The sequence below is a fragment of the Cyclopterus lumpus genome, chromosome 7 (assembly GCF_009769545.1).
Source record: "Cyclopterus lumpus isolate fCycLum1 chromosome 7, fCycLum1.pri, whole genome shotgun sequence".
In the NCBI taxonomy this organism is placed as follows: Eukaryota; Metazoa; Chordata; class Actinopteri; order Perciformes; family Cyclopteridae; genus Cyclopterus; species Cyclopterus lumpus.
In genome coordinates, this window is record NC_046972.1 from 6510975 (window position 1) to 6529805 (window position 18831).

Here is an 18831-nt window from a genome sequence, read left to right on the forward strand (position 1 = left end):
GGTCCATTTTGTAGCCTCAGGTGGTTTATGTTTTGCTGAAAGTGGTCATAAGAGCCATTTTGTTATTGTTTCGTTTTGTTTAACCTGTCACCAATTGGGGGCGTAGGGCCACTGTCAATTAGGCAAAAGGTCAATATAATCAGGAGGATCTCTATTGGACAGGTGTTGCTGTAAAGGCAGGAGCAAACCGTGTTTGAACACGTGATAACGTATGATAACCTGTGATAATGAACGTTATGATTTATTTTAGTCTACGGTTTAGGAAAATGGATTACGACAGAGCACGTGGCGGTCTTCTGTTTATGTGGGAGAATATACAATTCTAAGGATTAATTACTTTTATGTTTGGAAAATAGACATTTCAACTGGTCACTACATATGGTAACACACATTTAGCTTGTTAATAGCTGTATAGTAATAGTGTGATGGCAATAACATGACACAAATAATAATGTACGGGGAACGGTCACAAAGCAGACCAGCTCAAAGCCACAGAAGACTTTGAAAAAGTAGATCCAGTAGAAGAAGAAGATTCACGGACTCACCATGAATTATAATACCAGAGTGATTATGATATGTTTTGTGAGGAGTTCGTAGACACGGTCTACAAGGTGGATGGTTCACATAAGCTGTTTGATTACATACAGGTTGCAATCTGCTTCCTCACCGCCAGACACTGCATTTTTTTGGGAGCAGAATTTCTTTCCATGTTTATTTATTAATTTGTAGGTAAATTCTTATGTTGTTTTTATGTTTAATTATAGTTATAGTTTATATAGTTTATACTTTTAGTTTTATTTTGATTACAATAGTTTACATAGATAAAAATAGGTTCGGTGGACCCTGTTCCCTGGCTGCGTCTGGTTCTATTCATCTCCTGTAGCTTTATTGATTCAGCAAATATTTTTGCTTTAATGTGTAACTTAATTGTGGCCTATTATTTAATTATCAACCATCACATTAATTACATATGGCAATTTTCAACAGCACTTTTCATTGAAAGTAGAATAAAACAGAATATAACTTGAGCATCACAGAAACGTACAAAAATAAATTACAAAATAAACTCTGACATCTAGTGGCAGTCCTGTGGCAGCTTAGCTCTTCTCTGACTATTCAATTACTGTAAATTCAAATGAGTTTGTCTAGGCCAAAATTACAAATTTGCCTCAGAGGGCCTTCAAAATCTGTACACATACGACATCCTCCGACCTTTGACCCTCACATCGGTTCAGGAAAAACTCCCCAAAAAACAGAAGAAACCTTGGTTGCAATCATCTGACACTGTGTGGTGTCACATCTCTGACTACTGGTGGCATGTCTCTGACTAGTGGTGGCATGTCTCTGACTACTGGTGGCATGTCTCTGACTAGTGGTGGCATGTCTCTGACTAGTGGTGGCATGTCTCTGACTACTGGTGGCATGTCTCTGACTACTGGTGGCATGTCTCTGACTAGTGGTGGCATGTCTCTGACTAGTGGTGGCATGTCTCTGACTACTGGTGGCATGTCTCTGACTACTGGTGGCATGTCTCTGACTAGTGGTGGCATGTCTCTGACTACTGGTGGCATGTCTTTGACTAGTGGTGGCATGTCTCTGACTAGTGGTGGCATGTCTCTGACTACTGGTGGCACGTCTCTGACTACTGGTGGCATGTCTCTGACTACTGGTGGCATGTCTCTGACTACTGGTGGCATGTCTCTGACTAGTGGTGGCACGTCTCTGACTACTGGTGGCATGTCTCTGACTACTGGTGGCATGTCTCTGACTAGTGGTGGCACGTCTCTGACTAGTGGTGGCATGTCTCTGACTACTGGTGGCATGTCTCTGACTACTGGTGGCACGTCTCTGACTACTGGTGGCATGTCTCTGACTACTGGTGGCATGTCTCTGACTAGTGGTGGCACGTCTCTGACTACTGGTGGCATGTCTCTGACTACTGGTGGCATGTCTCTGACTAGTGGTGGCATGTCTCTGACTACTGGTGGCATGTCTCTGACTACTGGTGGCATGTCTCTGACTAGTGGTGGCATGTCTCTGACTAGTGGTGGCATGTCTCTGACTACTGGTGGCATGTCTCTGACTAGTGGTGGCATGTCTCTGACTAGTGGTGGCATGTCTCTGACTAGTGGTGGCATGTCTCTGACTACTGGTGGCACGTCTCTGACTACTGGTGGCATGTCTCTGACTAGTGGTGGCATGTCTCTGACTACTGGTGGCACGTCTCTGACTACTGGTGGCATGTCTCTGACTACTGGTGGCATGTCTCTGACTACTGGTGGCATGTCTCTGACTACTGGTGGCATGTCTCTGACTAGTGGTGGCATGTCTCTGACTAGTGGTGGCATGTCTCTGACTACTGGTGGCATGTCTCTGACTAGTGGTGGCACGTCTCTGACTACTGGTGGCATGTCTCTGACTAGTGGTGGCATGTCTCTGACTACTGGTGGCACGTCTCTGACTACTGGTGGCATGTCTCTGACTACTGGTGGCATGTCTCTGACTAGTGGTGGCATGTCTCTGACTACTGGTGGCACGTCTCTGACTACTGGTGGCACATCTCTGACTACTGGTGGCATGTCTCTGACTACTGGTGGCATGTCTCTGACTACTGGTGGCACGTCTCTGACTACTGGTGGCATGTCTCTGACTAGTGGTGGCATGTCTCTGACTACTGGTGGCATGTCTCTGACTACTGGTGGCATGTCTCTGACTACTGGTGGCACGTCTCTGACTACTGGTGGCATGTCTCTGACTACTGGTGGCATGTCTCTGACTAGTGGTGGCACGTCTCTGACTACTGGTGGCATGTCTCTGACTACTGGTGGCATGTCTCTGACTAGTGGTGGCATGTCTCTGACTAGTGGTGGCACGTCTCTGACTAGTGGTGGCATGTCTCTGACTACTGGTGGCATGTCTCTGACTACTGGTGGCACGTCTCTGACTAGTGGTGGCATGTCTCTGACTAGTGGTGGCATGTCTCTGACTACTGGTGGCATGTCTCTGACTAGTGGTGGCATGTCTCTGACTAGTGGTGGCATGTCTCTGACTACTGGTGGCACGTCTCTGACTACTGGTGGCATGTCTCTGACTACTGGTGGCATGTCTTTGACTAGTGGTGGCATGTCTCTGACTAGTGGTGGCATGTCTCTGACTACTGGTGGCACGTCTCTGACTACTGGTGGCATGTCTCTGACTACTGGTGGCATGTCTCTGACTACTGGTGGCATGTCTCTGACTAGTGGTGGCACGTCTCTGACTACTGGTGGCATGTCTCTGACTACTGGTGGCATGTCTCTGACTAGTGGTGGCACGTCTCTGACTAGTGGTGGCATGTCTCTGACTACTGGTGGCATGTCTCTGACTACTGGTGGCACGTCTCTGACTACTGGTGGCATGTCTCTGACTACTGGTGGCATGTCTCTGACTACTGGTGGCATGTCTCTGACTAGTGGTGGCACGTCTCTGACTACTGGTGGCATGTCTCTGACTACTGGTGGCATGTCTCTGACTAGTGGTGGCACGTCTCTGACTAGTGGTGGCATGTCTCTGACTACTGGTGGCATGTCTCTGACTAGTGGTGGCATGTCTCTGACTACTGGTGGCATGTCTCTGACTAGTGGTGGCACGTCTCTGACTACTGGTGGCATGTCTCTGACTACTGGTGGCATGTCTCTGACTAGTGGTGGCATGTCTCTGACTACTGGTGGCATGTCTCTGACTAGTGGTGGCACATCTCTGACTAGTGGTGGCATGTCTCTGACTACTGGTGGCATGTCTCTGACTAGTGGTGGCATGTCTCTGACTAGTGGTGGCATGTCTCTGACTACTGGTGGCATGTCTCTGACTACTGGTGGCATGTCTCTGACTACTGGTGGCACGTCTCTGACTAGTGGTGGCACGTCTCTGACTAGTGGTGGCATGTCTCTGACTACTGGTGGCATGTCTCTGACTAGTGGTGGCATGTCTCTGACTAGTGGTGGCATGTCTCTGACTACTGGTGGCACATCTCTGACTACTGGTGGCACGTCTCTGACTAGTGGTGGCACGTCTCTGACTACTGGTGGCACATCTCTGACTACTGGTGGCACATCTCTGACTACTGGTGGCACATCTCTGACTACGGGGTGGCACTCCTGTGACAACTACTGGCACTGGCAGCTCGTGGCACCTACCGACACCTAACTACATATAAGAAGAGGACAAGTGGAGATATTATTCCACTTGTATTTTAAAAAGTTTTGATAAATAGTTTTTCATTATATTAAAAATGATTGTTTATTTTCATTATTTTAGCCTATTGTTGTAAATGATTATACAAGTAATTATTTGGAAAGAGTATATTATTTTAAAAAACAGCAAAATCATACATAAAATGAATGATAAACAAAAAAGTATAACGAGGTTGCTTGAAGGATGTATACAGAGAATGGGGTCTCAGTTGACTCAACTAAAAGAAAAAATGTTGGCCTCAAGTGACGACCTGCATTTGTATTGTAACTCCTATCACAGGATCCCCCCCCCCCCCAGCAAATAAAAAGGCTTCCTTGTGAACCAGTAGCTAATTACCCTGATATATTTCCCTCATACATTTTCATTTATGTTCTGCTTATTTAAATTTTTTTAAATTCCCTAAGTCACTATTCTAAATAATCTTCAGAATAACGGTTCTAATTCATTTATCCTTAGTATTTAACTCCTCTCTATCAACTGGAATAAAACGCTCCTCGGAACCTTTGTGCGAGAAGCTTGTTTCTTCGAGCCCTGCGCGGAAGTGCCACTCCTGGCAGAGGAAATGGCGGCCATCAGGCGTACGTGGGTTTACGGCTGCCAACCAGTCAAGCACCAACGAAGTTGACGCGTAAGACATGTAACTGTCTCTCTCGCCGCATCGGGCTCAGTGGGCACAGCAGTATGTGTGTGAGTGGAGAGAAGCCTGGTTCGTGTCGGATGTTGAAGACGTAAAAGGTGAGAGCTGTCGGACATGTCCTCCTCTCTCGTCCCCGTACGGAGGCGTTTAGCTCCGTGGCTAACCGGTTAGCGTTAATCCTATAATCTCAGTCGTCTGCCACCCCCACCGGACACGGGGCAGTTTATCGAGGAGGAGGCGAGCAGCATCTCGGTGTGTGTGTGGTATTCAACGACATGTCACGTGTGTTATTGGCGAGCCACACAATTAGCTCCTGTTTGTACCGCTTCCCTTTGAAGTCGAAGTGTCACGACCGGTGTTACGGTTTAACAGGCGACCCTGTTAACTGGCGACTTTCGGCCGAATGCGTCTGTTGTTGTCGTAGTTACGGCAGCGGTTGAGAATAGCGAGAGAACACGTAGCTGTCCTCGCGAATGCCGTATTGTTGAATTCCTCAATTCAATGTCAAACCTTCTCGTATACAGTGTCTGGTCTAGCCGAAAGTCGCCAGTTAACAGGGTCGCCTGTTAAACCCTAACACCATACGTTACTCACTTTATTACATGGCAACGAGCTAATACCAGACTACCCACCCTCATGTATATGTATATATACACAATATTGTCATTTGAAATCACTCTAGAGCATTCTTAAGAATGCTCTAGAGTGATTTCAAATGACAATATTGTCCATAGTGTCTTGACTTGGATATCAGGAAATATCTTTTCTAATTTTACCAATTTATCATGCCAGTCTACGATACTTGACACCTGTGCTTACATGGTGCTGCAGCACAGTTCTTTTAGACCTCAACATTTTGAAGTGTCTTACTCTTTTTGTTTTTTAAGAGAACTCTTACAATAGCTCCACCTGAAACGTTGCCTATTGTGTTTTCACTGCTACAGGATCCCCCAGACTCTTGACCTTTTGGAAACATTGCTGGTAAACTTTGACCCCTGCAGAATGGCCAAAGAGCAGAAACCAGGAAGGGTGGAAACATTTGTGTTGGCTGGATCGAATGGTCACAATGGCCAAGAATGGCACACTGGTCTGAGTAACCTGGCCTACCCTCCTCCGGGCGCTAACCGTGCGTCGAGGATGGCCCGCGTTGCCTCGGATGTGAGGCACAAGTGTGCGGCCTACATGCTGGCACTGAGGCCGTGGAGCTTCAGTGCCTCGCTCACGCCGGTGGCCCTCGGCAGCGCCTTGGCGTACAAATTGGGGGGCTCTGTGGACCTGGTCATCCTGATGGTGTGCGCGGTGACCGTCCTCATGGTCCACGGGGCGGGGAACCTCGTCAACACCTACTATGACTTCTCCAAAGGGATTGACCACAAGAAGAGTGACGACAGGACTCTGGTGGATGAAATCTTGGCGCCGCAGGATGTTGTCATGTTCGGAGCGCTGCTGTATTCGTTGGGCTGCATGTGTGCCACTCTGCTCTACTTCTTGTCTACGCTTAGACTGGAGCACCTGGCCCTCATTTACTTCGGGGGACTGTCCAGCTCTTTTTTATACACCGGAGGTGAGTAAAATATCAACTTGAACAGACGGACACAGTGACTGACGGATAGACAGACAGAAACATGAGTAACTGACAGAGTGAAAGAGTACTGTATGTGTGTGTGTGTATCTATCTATCTATCTCATTCCCCCATCAATTAATTCTTTATTCCAATTTTCAGGGAAATTTCTAAATAAATTTGGACAGTGTAAATATTCATCACAATATCTTGATCTGTGGTTCAATCAGGATATGATTTATTTAAAAGACGATATGTTATCATATTTAACTATCAACTATAATTGATAAAATGTTGCCACTCTATATTTGCGTTAGTCAGCATCAACAGTTCCCCCTTTATGTTAAACCACCAGCAAACACAACTGGGCTACAGTCGTCTATTTTTGGGGGATCTGGCCCTCTAAGGCAGTTGGTGTATTTTTTTTCAAACATGAGAAAGTTGTGTTACATTAAAATTTCGCTTTCTCACTCTCTAGAATGAATTTCTTTTGCAGCCTCACTTTGCGATTTGGGGCAATCATTGTTTTGATGATTTTACCTAAAAATGTTTTGCTCATGTATTTAAAAAAAACTAATTATAGGACCCTACTCGTCTAATCCTCATGGTTAGTGCTGCGCATCCTGTGAGTAAACGGTTAACTTTCCTGATTGGCACACATGGAACCAAAGAGTATGAATGAAGTGGTGAAAACGGATGCAGAAGCTCTGTACTTTTGTAATTCTGGTGGCACATTGTCGATGAACACTAATCAAAGAGGTAACTGTCCACCCCCTCTCTCAGGCATCGGGCTCAAATACGTGGCCCTGGGAGACGTGGTAATCCTCATCACCTTCGGCCCGCTGGCGGTCATGTTTTCCCACGCGGTGCAGGTCGGCTACCTGTCGGTGCTGCCGCTGGTGTACGCCGTGCCACTGGCCCTCAACACGGAAGCCATCCTCCACAGCAACAACACCAGAGACATGGACTCTGACAAGCAGGCGGGCATCGTCACCCTGGCCATCCTGATCGGCCCGACGCTGTCCTACGTCCTTTACAACCTCCTGCTGTTTGTCCCCTACGTGCTCTTCTGCATCCTCGCCACCCGGTACACCATCAGCATGGCGCTGCCTCTGCTCACGCTGCCCATGGCCTTCTCGCTGGAGAAGCAGTTCCGAAGCCGATGCTACGCCAAGATCCCCCAGAAGACGGCCAAGCTCAACCTCCTCATGGGACTTTTCTACGTCTTTGGGATCATTCTGGCGCCCCCTGGAAGCTTGCCGTCCCTGTGATTTAATAAAAAAGAAGAAAAAAAACTTGGATTTCATCAATCGAATGTTTTCTTGTTTTAATACTAGTTCATGTACCTCTTTGTATTTGTTCAAAGCTCTTTGAGGGCTTTTGCTGGCTTTAATTTATTGTTTTATTTATATGTTAAACAGATTTAGCTTAGGTCGGCAACATTTTTGTCGTCTGAGGACAGATTAACCTACAGTTGCCATATAGACACAACATTGATACATGAAAACATTATTATACCACTCTTTGACATTGTACTTTTTATACGGTACATGCTCTTAAATTGTTTTGTTTTTCCTTTGGACAGCCAAATGGTATTTAATTTGATTGTAATAAAACTCAGTGACGCTGATCTACCATGTGTTTATTTTGAATCAAAGTTCCCTTTTTGAGATTTAATGACACGTTCATATAAGGTATTCCAATGTTTTTGGTAAAAATAATATGTAATATGTAAAAATAGTAATATGCGATGCAACAATGGATAAAGCAGCACTCTACATTCAGAATGTGGCATTTAAATGCCTGTTAGATGGATTATAAATTGCAAAGTAGAAATTGCATTAATTCTGTAATTGGTCATTGTTGAACCAAAAGTGTCCAACAACCACAGTTGGTGACCAACATATTCTTTTACAGACGTTCGTAGAAAGATGCAAAGTTTGACCATTTGTCAGCAGCAGCAGGTTACTTCTACTTCTCACAGGGTTTCTACATGAGAAATAATTATTACTTCCCTGTGCCTGAAACAACTACTTGTATTGACACTTTCTGGTAGCGGACACAATATTTAATCTGCTAAAAGACAAATATTAACCACCACAGAAATATGATTTTATTTCTTTGTGACATGCCGGTCTGTTTTTTTTCAAATCAAAGATATACTGTATTGTATACTTATTTCATTTGATACGGGCATAACTAATTAAATAGAACATGAATAAAGTAGCCCGTAAAGTTGAGTATATTAATTTAAAAAAAAATAGTCACAAAGTACATTAACCAAAAGCTCTGGGTTTGTGAAGCAGGGTGTTTGTCAACAGGGGGCAGTATTGGACAACCATTGTCACAACATGCATACAACCTTCATGGCTTTGTGTAAAATATGTTAAATCGCATAATTGTGGGGTCAGAACTATTAGTCCAACTAGGTAGGTCTAATGTGTTCGTTGTCTGACCCCGGGACTCCTCACAGACATTAATGTAACACTTTGTTCTTTTAAACATCATGAGAAATGAGAGAGAGAGGACTTAAATCAGGCCTGAGTCAAGAGTCAATGTCCCCGTGTCCACCAGGGGCCCGACAAAGACCTAATCATAAGTGATGAATTGGGTGTGTTTGATTTCACTTCATTTGAAAATGATCTGGGCTGTTTGTACTTAAAGTTACAAGTTAAAACGTATACCCTGCTATATTATGCAAGTTAAATCATATTCCCAGGGAGTCCACTGTGTTGAGCAACTGATATTCACTGTATATTACCCCCAATTAAGCGATTAAAAACATATTTCCTGGTGAGTATTCCTGCCTCTGTTTGCAGGCGTCTGAATCGGAGTATGCTGCAGATGGAGAAGGGAGCTGTACAGATGAAATGGCATCAGTCATAGTAGAGTAGAAGGAAGGCCACAATAGCAGTGTTAAAGTAATGTCATGGACACATATTTTCATGAAGAAAAGGCTCCCATTTCGTGTTTGTATTGCACCATAATCTCCTCCCACTTCACTCCAACACTGTTTATTCAATCAATGAAGAAAGAAAATGCAGCCAAGCATTAAGCACGTCCACCTGAGGTTGTTGTTGTGTTTGTTTAGCCTGTCCTGGCTACTTGAAATCAAACCATCCATCCATTTTCAATACCGCTTATCCTCATTAGGGTCGCGGGGGCGCTGGAGCCTATCCCAGCTGACATAGGGCGAAGGCAGGGGACACCCTGGACAGGCCGCCAGTCCGAAATCAAACCTAAGAGTTGTTATGTTTATTACGGGGAGCACGTGAAGGCAGCATTTGTAGTGACGTAGTGCACGGGGCGTGTTGACATGGCGGTGCGCTGCCAAACCTTCCAATGTAACGCTTATTTGTCCTAAAACAAGCTCCTCTCCGCGGCGGACAGCGACATGGGATCACATTTGACCTCAAAGTAGACATTGTGCACAGAGGCCCGGTGAGTATCTACACAGGGACATAAGTTGTGTTCTCTTTCTACCAATAATTGATGTCCAGACGTGAGTTAGCTAGCTAGCGTCAACGTTAGGACGAGCTAGTAACGTTCGTAGGTACGCGTAATCCCTCCGCCGTCTCGTGCCACAGCGCCGCGCACACTCACGCTGACATGTCGTTGTCACCCCGAGTATCCGTACGTGTCACGACGTATCGCTGTATGGTACAAACATGTCTCTCAGCGGCGCTTCTCTTCTTGAAGATGAAACGTGTCCAGATAATTCATCCTGTCAAAAGATGAAATAACGTTTCACTTCAAAGGGCGACAGGAAGCTGCGCGAGCCGAGTTCTGTTTGAAACGCTGGCTGTTAATTTAAACAAAACGGGACACTGTGAGAAGAAATGCGCGTCTATCTGTTTGCGACATAAACCCGACGCGTTTCGTCAACTATGCTAATTGTTGAGCATTCAGTTCCCCTTCAAAGTAACGAGAGTCATGACAATGTCAACGCATCATTGTGCAGGACGTTTCGAGAACGTCTCCTCATTTAGAGACCAGCGTCTGGGCTTTGATTGGACTAGCAAGCAAGCTAACTGTGCTAGCTGAGCAGTGGGGTGTCATGGTCGGGTTACTGCTACCTGTCAGGTTGTCAGTCTGCTTTATGTTGTGTTGGACGGTGGGATAAATAAAAATACAATAAATAAAAGGAGCAGAGGTATACGGAGCACACTTTACAAATCAATTGGAAAGCACCGTTTAAGGAAGAATTCCCTGCAGTTGTTGTTGAGTCTATTGTGACTTTACCCCGACTTTCCTTCATTCCGGTCGGTTGGTAGCAATGAAGCTGAGCCCAGATGCAGTTGCCACACTTGGAGCTGCAACTGGAGACATCTGCTGTTTTCTTTGCTGTGTTGTTGCCCCTGCTTGGCATCCACACAACACAATTATGTCACATACATTGCTTGTGTGTGTATATATATATATATATATATATATATATATATATATATATATATATATATAATTGACACAACTGGTTCATAAAGGTGCAGGTTAAATCCAATTTATTTATGAATTAAATAAACAAACAAAAAAGGAGAAAAGGGCCTGGCTGACAGACTGGCACAGTATTTCCAATATGGAGCTTGACAGTAGCTGTCACCACAAAAGAGATTTCCACAGTAACCAGTATGCTTAGCCGTGGTCCAAAACCAGTATGTTTCTTGAACTGAGGTTGTAGAAAGCAGAATTTGAGCCAATTAGCGACCGGCTTTGAATTTGATCGTTTCGTGCACCGTTTTATGGTGAAATGTAATTCTTCTTTGGGAAGAGAGCCTCTGAAACTTGTTTGAAACAAAAACAAAATGTTTCCAGATATAAGTCTTCGAAAGCCAGTGAAAATAGTTTTTCCTTCATCGGGAGGAATGTAAAGCGGTACCAAATCAGTTCTCTGTCTCATCAGGGAAACTTTGTTCATTAGCTTTATGCTTGAGCACCAAGCACCATTGAATCCCACGCTCTGTCCTTTTGACTGCCCATCAAATGCGAACCTGACTCGCCAGATGGTTTGTTGCACAGAATCATTCTGAGAAAGACGCCGCTGGAAACTGTTTGGAAAAGGGCAGGCACTTTAAAAAAAAAATACTTTGCAGGGGATTTGATGAACCACCTGTCAATCAAACTCCTGCCGAAGCGAGTGGAAACGTCTCCTTTTCAGTGAAGAAATGTTGTCCAGTTCTGATTTTCTGATACAAAACGATAAGATTCTGCTGCTGTTTAAGGTTCAAGTCAAGTGCAGCTTGATCCCGGGATGACACGATGGACCAAGTAGCCTGAAGGCCATCTCCCTCAGTTTCTTGCGAGCAGGACGTTTGCCTGGAGTGGGCTGGGTAGTGGAGTGACCTTTGGTCCTCACTGGGTTAGCTAAGTCTCCTCCCTCTCCCCCTGGGGTGGTCGACTCCGCTTTCGGTGGCGTTTGGGCCAGCTGGTCTGGATTGTCTCACAGTCTGCTGCACTTTTCCCAATCTTAACACTCCGTTCCGCTCTTCGATGTTGATGTGTGTATCCTGTCACAGGCCATGTGTGCTCCGGTGAGAGAGCCTGACAGATCTGAGATCCTCCCAGCTGGACTGAGAAGGATTCAGCCCAACAGCCCTCTGGCCACAAGCCAGTCCCGTAATAGTTACAAAGATGACCGCTTCCCAGAGAGAGAGTCGGCACCTCCGGAGTCATCCAGTTTGATCTCTGTGGGACTATGTGTGGCCCGTGGCAGCCGTTTGTTAGATGATAGGAATGGCGTTGAGAGTTGAAGCAGGTCCAGGTTAGATTAATATTTATAAGCGAGGAATAGGGTGACATGCCGTCATGGTGATAGTCGGGTTTGAATTCCCGAGGCAGAGTTGATAGCCTGAGCAGTAATAATGGCTTGCTAAAGCAGTATTTCTATATTATAGTATTTGACTTGGCTTTTGCAGTCCTAAAACATGTTTCCTGTCCCCTCGAATTTCTTTGTAATTTAATCGAGATTCCAAACAGTGTTTGTTTACCTGCCAAAATGATTGGTTGATCAGACACGCCTCGCAGCAATATCTTAGCAGCTAAGATTTGTGTTTTTCCCAGGCTGCCACCAGCAACCAACATTTCAACAGTGTTCCCGGTCTGATGTGTGTGTGTGTGTGTGTGTGTGTGTGTGTGTGTGTGTGTGTGTGTGTGTGTGTGTGTGTGTGTGTGTGTGTGTGTGTGTGTGTGTGTGTGTGTGTGTGTGTGTGTGTGTGTGTGTGTGTGTGTGTGTGTGTGTGTGTGTGTGTGTGTGTGTGTGTGTGTGTGTGTGTGTGTGTGTGTGTGTGTGACCATCTATTTGAAGAGGAACTATATGAATGAATGCACCCTTTTGTGTGATCTGGACCGATGAGCCTATTACACAGACAGCGGCAGCTTTGTTTACAAGATGGGAGAATGTGGGGTAATAAACTTCATTATAAGCCTGTGTCTCGACCGCATCCTAAGCCCCCATTCGTTCATTGGCTGCTCGTGACCCGGCAATACCAGCTGTACATTCGTGAGAGTGTGCCTGCATCAACAGAATGCTGTTTTTCTTGGAAGCCATATTGTCGAGGTCTCCCACAGCTGTGGATACATTAAGGAGTATTGTTCAAGGCTAGGAGAGCATGGGGGAAACATTCACAAGCGTACACCCACACTCTTCCCTCTTTCCTGTATGAGCCTGCAGGAGACTGTGGGCAGCTCCCCCGCAGCGGTTACACAAGCCAGTTTGCAACTAAAAATGAGGATCATGGCAGGTGCCCATTCATCAAAATCTTGTCCAACCCCACCCCTTTTCTTTTCCCCTGAGCACACACACACACACACAGACAAAATAACAACACACAAGACCCTCCCCCTGAAACCTATCGCCCCTCCCCCGCTATCCTCAGTCTCCGCTTGTCTGCTCATTGTCAGCAGAGCAAACACTGCCCCCCGTGCGCTATGACATCCTTATGTCGATCTCGATGCGCATGTGTTTGTAACATACTGATCAGTAAACGCGGTGCGTCAGCTTCACCGGCGTGCGACTGGCGCTCGCATCCTTTGTGTTGGAATACAGCATCAAAGGAGTCCTACGCGAAGCAAAGCCCACTGGCCTGTTTTTATTGCGAGAGCAAGGGTACGTCGACCTGAATGCAGTGCTCGTCAGGCAGCCGCTGTCCCTGGCTATCCTCTTTCCACTCCTCTCCCACGGTGGTAATCCTTGCTGACACAACGCACAAAGGACTAAATGCTGGCCGCATCCTCCAGCAGCAGGGCTCTCTCCTCTTCCTCCTCCAGCTCTGATCCTTTTAGAGCCGGGCTGTTCAGTCGAACACTGTTTCTGTGAGACGGCTTACCGGCCTGGTTGCCCTCGTCCTCCCCCCACTGTATCCTTTCCTCCTCCTCCTGGGCCGGTTCATTCAGGGAGGTGTTTTTTTTTTTCTTTTTTTTTTTTTGTATATCTTGCTCGAAACTGGTCGGACCACCGGTAGCTTCCTCCACACCCCCTTCACCATCTGATGCATTTATATAGCAGGAGGTAGGAGCTGCTTCCTCTCCTTCTCTGTCTTTTTGGTTCCTCTGTTTACCCTACTGTACATCCCTTTACCAACAGGTAAACCAGCTAAACAGGACATGCTTCATTTATCGAGTGATGCATTGTCCATCTAGACCATTTGGGTAATGCTAGCACGTCTTTATTGTCAGACCGTGAGATCCATGCGATGGTGCTGTTCTTATTTTAAGATATAGATGTATTCTTCTCGTCAGTTTGAAAATAGATGAGATTTGAGCATTTCGGAAGAGCAATACAGTCTTATTTGTCTTAAATAACACATGGCTGGCTGCTTCTGGTTTCCCTGTCATGGACTGTCATAGGGGACACATTTGCTGATTTCACTGTTTTCCCTCCCAGCAAGGTAAAAATGATCACGCAAAAACACGCGTAGGTGATATACGTCCATGGCCACGATACTACAGTTGTGCCACATGTCATTGCAATCTGTAGTTAAGCTTGTAGATGTGATAAGCAGGCAGACATCTGGCTGGCTTCTATCACTGTTTGTGGAGCAGACGCGTGACCATCAAACAGGCAAAACATTTAAGTGAACGTGTAAGTATGGTGATGTCGAAGTTCTGCAAGTAGTTTGGGTTTTTTAGCCTGTAGATCAATGATTGCAGATAGCCTAATTACAGCACGGTGCGTGCCTAGGTTAGACTTACTTGAGTAGTTATTACCACATTGGGTACTTCATACTTTAACTATATCACACAAACAATGGCTGATTGGATGATTACGGGATGATTGCATTGCTGGATTAAATTTAATGATTTGTTTGCTTCGGGTTAAATGAATACAGATTGGGGTTGAGAGCTTGTAATGCGCATGTGACTGAATTCTGACTTTTTAAATGACGTTTGACTTGAGGTTCTAGACCTGGACTAAATAAAAGCCCATCAGTTGTGTGAGTTGGGCCCATTTTGCGAGAGAATAGCCTTGGCAAACAAAAAGAATGATCGAAGCTTCCTGTCACTACTGATTATGTGACATGACAATGCCCCATTAATACACAAAGTAATGTGTTGACCTGAAACACGGTCCTCTTGGAGGATCAGCACTGTTATTTCTTTACATCACGCACCCAGTATGTTTTTTCTTCTTCCCAGATAAGGGATCAGACTTATCCAGTTTTTGAGCAACATCTGTCAGAAAAAAATCAACCAAACCGAGGCGAATAGAACTGCATGTTCCAAAACAGAGAGCAAAGTTCACAGCAAACCAAATACTAGGACTGTGCCAGAAAAGGTTCACTCCCCCGTCAGTAGGATGACGGCTTCATAGCGCTCAGGATTTCAGATGGTCCTGCTGGTTGGCCTGGGATAGTAGCAGTGCGAGGCTATCGGTGTCCCGGCACATTGGAATCGTACAGTTTCCAACATGTTCAAAAGTGGGCTGAAGACCATGGGGCGTGAGTACGATGATCCACGATAATTTGATACGATAATCTCCGCACAGTGTTATGGAACTCGCATTCATATCATGTCCTGCCGTGCTTTTTTTTTTTTTTTTTGTGAAAGGCTCCGGGGGAATGAGTCTGCCGGTATCAATTATCAATTTTTTTTACATTTAAAAGATGCTTTTGGACAAGAAAGCAAAGATTTGAAGATGTCCATGTTGTACATTTTTGATTAGTTTCTATAGGTGATTATATGTTTATATAATTATTTTCCATACTCATACTCGCAGTGCTCAGTGCCTGTTTGAGTGAGATTTGTGAAAAGGAAGGGAGGCCAAACAGAAGCCTGAAATGGCTGAAAGAGTCTAATTTTAAGCCCGTCGCCCACTCCGTAAATGTGTTATTTGCTTACGATCCTTATTGATTTCCTTGAAAGACCTCCGTCCACCAGATGTTTCTGACGTGAACCAGTTCCAGCAGGTTTTTACTCATTTCTGATATTGGGGTCGATGAGGCTAAAGCAATAGAGCTTGTGTGCAGATTGCTCTTTGCTAAGCATTTGGGTCTAGCGGCCCCACAAGCAAGCAGCCTCTTCTTATTAGACGAGCAGACCACCTGTCAAGAGGACACACGGCACAAGTAGGCCTGGTTTTAAACAGTAGCACGTATCTGATGGCACCGGGTCTGCCAGTAATAATACCCCTGACTCATTTCCTGGTTGGAAGCTGCTCAGTCACTTTTATCAGTCTGTCTGCCTGCAGGCTTGTTAAGAATTTTATATAGATTTTTATAAATAGCAATTTTATATATGCAGTATGTCTGTGCAGTGAAACCATCATCTGTTGGTCGATGTCGTTACTGCCAGCTGATTTTCAGGTCTTCTTCATTTTTTTTAATTTGCAGCTTTCAAAGTTAATTGACCCAATCCTTGTACACATCTACTACAAATAAATTACATTTGTTATTTTACAAAAATTTAATATCATAACTCAATATTCAATTTTATATTTATGTTTTAAAACACAATTGGTAGCAGTTAAAAAATAAAATAAAATCCACAAAAAACCTTTGAAACACCTACTTAATGCAAACCAATAATATGCTTGAGCAGTTTTTAAGCATTTGTTTACGGTGTGTGTTTATTTGTGTTGTGGCCAAACGCCTGGCTGGTTGTTTCTGTGAAGGGTTCCCTGTGCAGTGTGCAGTGTGTGTGACGGAAGTCGGCCCATCTGTTATTGTAGGAAGAGAGCCGTAGTCCTGCCCGTCTTGGCCCTCAGTCTATAAACTGATTTGTCGAATCTTTACGATTTTAAGAATTGATTTTTCTTAACTTGCTATTGTTGTTGACATGGGCAATGTTTGACTGGAGTTTATTATTAACTAAATCTCTCGCCAAACTGTCTTCAAACTTAAACACCATTTTCGTGGTTTACCCTTAAAAAGCTGCTAGACCTTTTTGCTGCTGCTGCAGATAACATTACACCGCACAAGATATAGAAAAAAGTATAAACTATATCTAAATAAAAAGTAAACACATAAAAAGTGGAAGCTGGAGTCTGCATTGTTCATACCAGAAGTGTGTTTGTACAAACGGCTGCTGAGGCAGCTTCACTTTATACATTTCCCTTAATTTCCACAAGAGGTAATATCTATGTAGTAATTGTTCACTGCGGTTTTAGGATGCAATTTTGACCATCTGTCAACACCAGACCAAACAAAAAAGAAGATGAGGGTAAATTGACAACAATATGCTTCCAAGTGCAGCTTGAAGCATGTATTCACTCTCATTCTGGGGTGTACGCTAGTAGATGGTGAGCTCACAGTAAAAAATAGTCTCCCCTGTTGATGTCGTTGTGTAGATGGAGTCATCCCCTGAATCCCCTGTGCTGCATCGCCTTGTCAGTACCAGTCCTGGTCTAAAATAATGAGGTTTAGATATCAGTGTGTTCAGCCTGAATTCTCTCTGGAACACACTGTGTTGGTGGCGGGCGATGGGCGGGGGGGCAGCAGAGTTGGTGACGTGGGGGCATCAGAGTTGGTGACGTGGGGGCATCAGAGTTGGTGACGTGGGGGCATCAGAGTTGGTGACGTGGGAGGCAGCAGAGTTGGTGACGTGGGAGGCGGTGGGTATGTGTTTTTAAATGTAGGTGGTAGGTTATGTTTTTTTTCTGTCTGTCCGCAAAGCAGTTCCTCAATCCAGAATGCTGGATAGTGGACCTGATTTACCGCAAGCGTGAAGGTAACCAAAGAGTCTCTTCGCTGGTGTGGTGCTTTTTTTTTTTGAAGCTTAGTTAGAGATTCCTCATGATTGCATTCTCAGTTGCTGTTACATCATTTTGGCATGTACTTGCATCTATCCACACCCAGAATGCCAGGAGATTTGTAAAAAAAAAAGAAAAGAAGCTCCCGTGTTTTCATGCTGACATGTTTGATGATTGGTTGGGATATTATTTCAGTGCATAAAAAGAGGCTACACTCTCATTTTTGGACTGAAAGTGGAGTATAAGCAGCCTGCTTTCCATCCTTTTGATCCGTTACGTCCCATATGTTTTCATGCTTAAGCAGATGCCTTTAATACCAAAATTACATTGTAGTCTTGATGAGCGTGCAAGAGTAATCTCAGCCGCATTACAGACATCTGTCTGCCCTATTATTGAATTCTTTAAAAAAAATAAACTTTACCTAAACCCTGTGACTGAACTATCCGGCTATACAACTAAAAACATATGAAGTGAACATTACCAGATAAATGGAGGGGTTTTTAGCCATACAATAATGATTTCATAAATGCTACCAATACTAATTAGGGCTATATTTTGGCGAGAACCTGGTGATACGATGTGTATTATGTATGGTTGTAACCCTATAAACAAAATAGGAGCAGAAGGGACACTCATTCAAATCAATGTAGCTGGACGGACAGAGCGGCGGCCATTTTTATTCGTGCCATTGTGACCGCTGCAGCGGGTTAACTTCCGTATAAACTAAACTGACATGGCAAGTCGCAAAATTACTGAGGTGAGGTTATGCAGTAAGTGAATCTTATACGACCAGTGGAGTAGTAACGTCACCATAACAACTCCCAACAATCGTCATTTTCTGTTGTACTCATCTGGTGACCACAGAAAACAGTTCAATGTCCATTCTACTTCAATTCGGTTTTTTTATGGATGTAACGGGCCCTCGATGGACTGCCGGCCTGTCCAGGGTGTCCCCTGCCTTCGCCCTATGTCAGCTGGGATAGGCTCCAGCGCCCCCGCGACACTAATGAGGATAAGCGGTATTGAAAATGGATGGATGGATGGATGGATGTAACGGTACAACGGTCTCACAGTGTACATTTGCTAATCTACGATAACAACAAACTATAGTGCTGCTAACACGTAAAGGAGGAGTCGTTCAGTTGTTTATTGAAAAGAACCAGGGGCTGAAATGATGTTGGTCTGGGTTGGTCAAATGAGAGCTGGACAGGCCGTGT

At 44.8% G+C, this 18831-nt stretch overlaps 2 protein-coding genes across 3 annotated transcripts in view; both read left to right on the plus strand.

Annotated features, from left to right (window-relative positions):
* The first annotated feature begins 4743 nt into the window (after nucleotides 1-4743).
* Nucleotides 4744-8062, plus strand: ubiad1 (UbiA prenyltransferase domain containing 1). Its single transcript, XM_034538121.1, has 3 exons — nucleotides 4744-4968; nucleotides 5815-6434; nucleotides 7216-8062. The coding sequence occupies exons 2-3, from the start codon at nucleotides 5873-5875 to the stop codon at nucleotides 7701-7703; spliced, it is 1050 nt and encodes a 349-aa protein (XP_034394012.1). The 5' UTR covers nucleotides 4744-4968; nucleotides 5815-5872; the 3' UTR covers nucleotides 7704-8062.
* A 1562-nt stretch (nucleotides 8063-9624) lies between these two features.
* Nucleotides 9625-18831, plus strand: part of mib2 (mindbomb E3 ubiquitin protein ligase 2) — a 40452-nt gene continuing 31245 nt past the window's right edge. Inside the window, exon 1 of one of the 2 annotated variants that reach the window (XM_034536630.1) lies at nucleotides 9625-9873. The gene's annotated coding sequence lies outside the window, so the exon portion shown is untranslated. The remainder of the gene's footprint in view (nucleotides 9874-18831) is intronic. The other variant, XM_034536631.1, reaches the window with a different exon arrangement.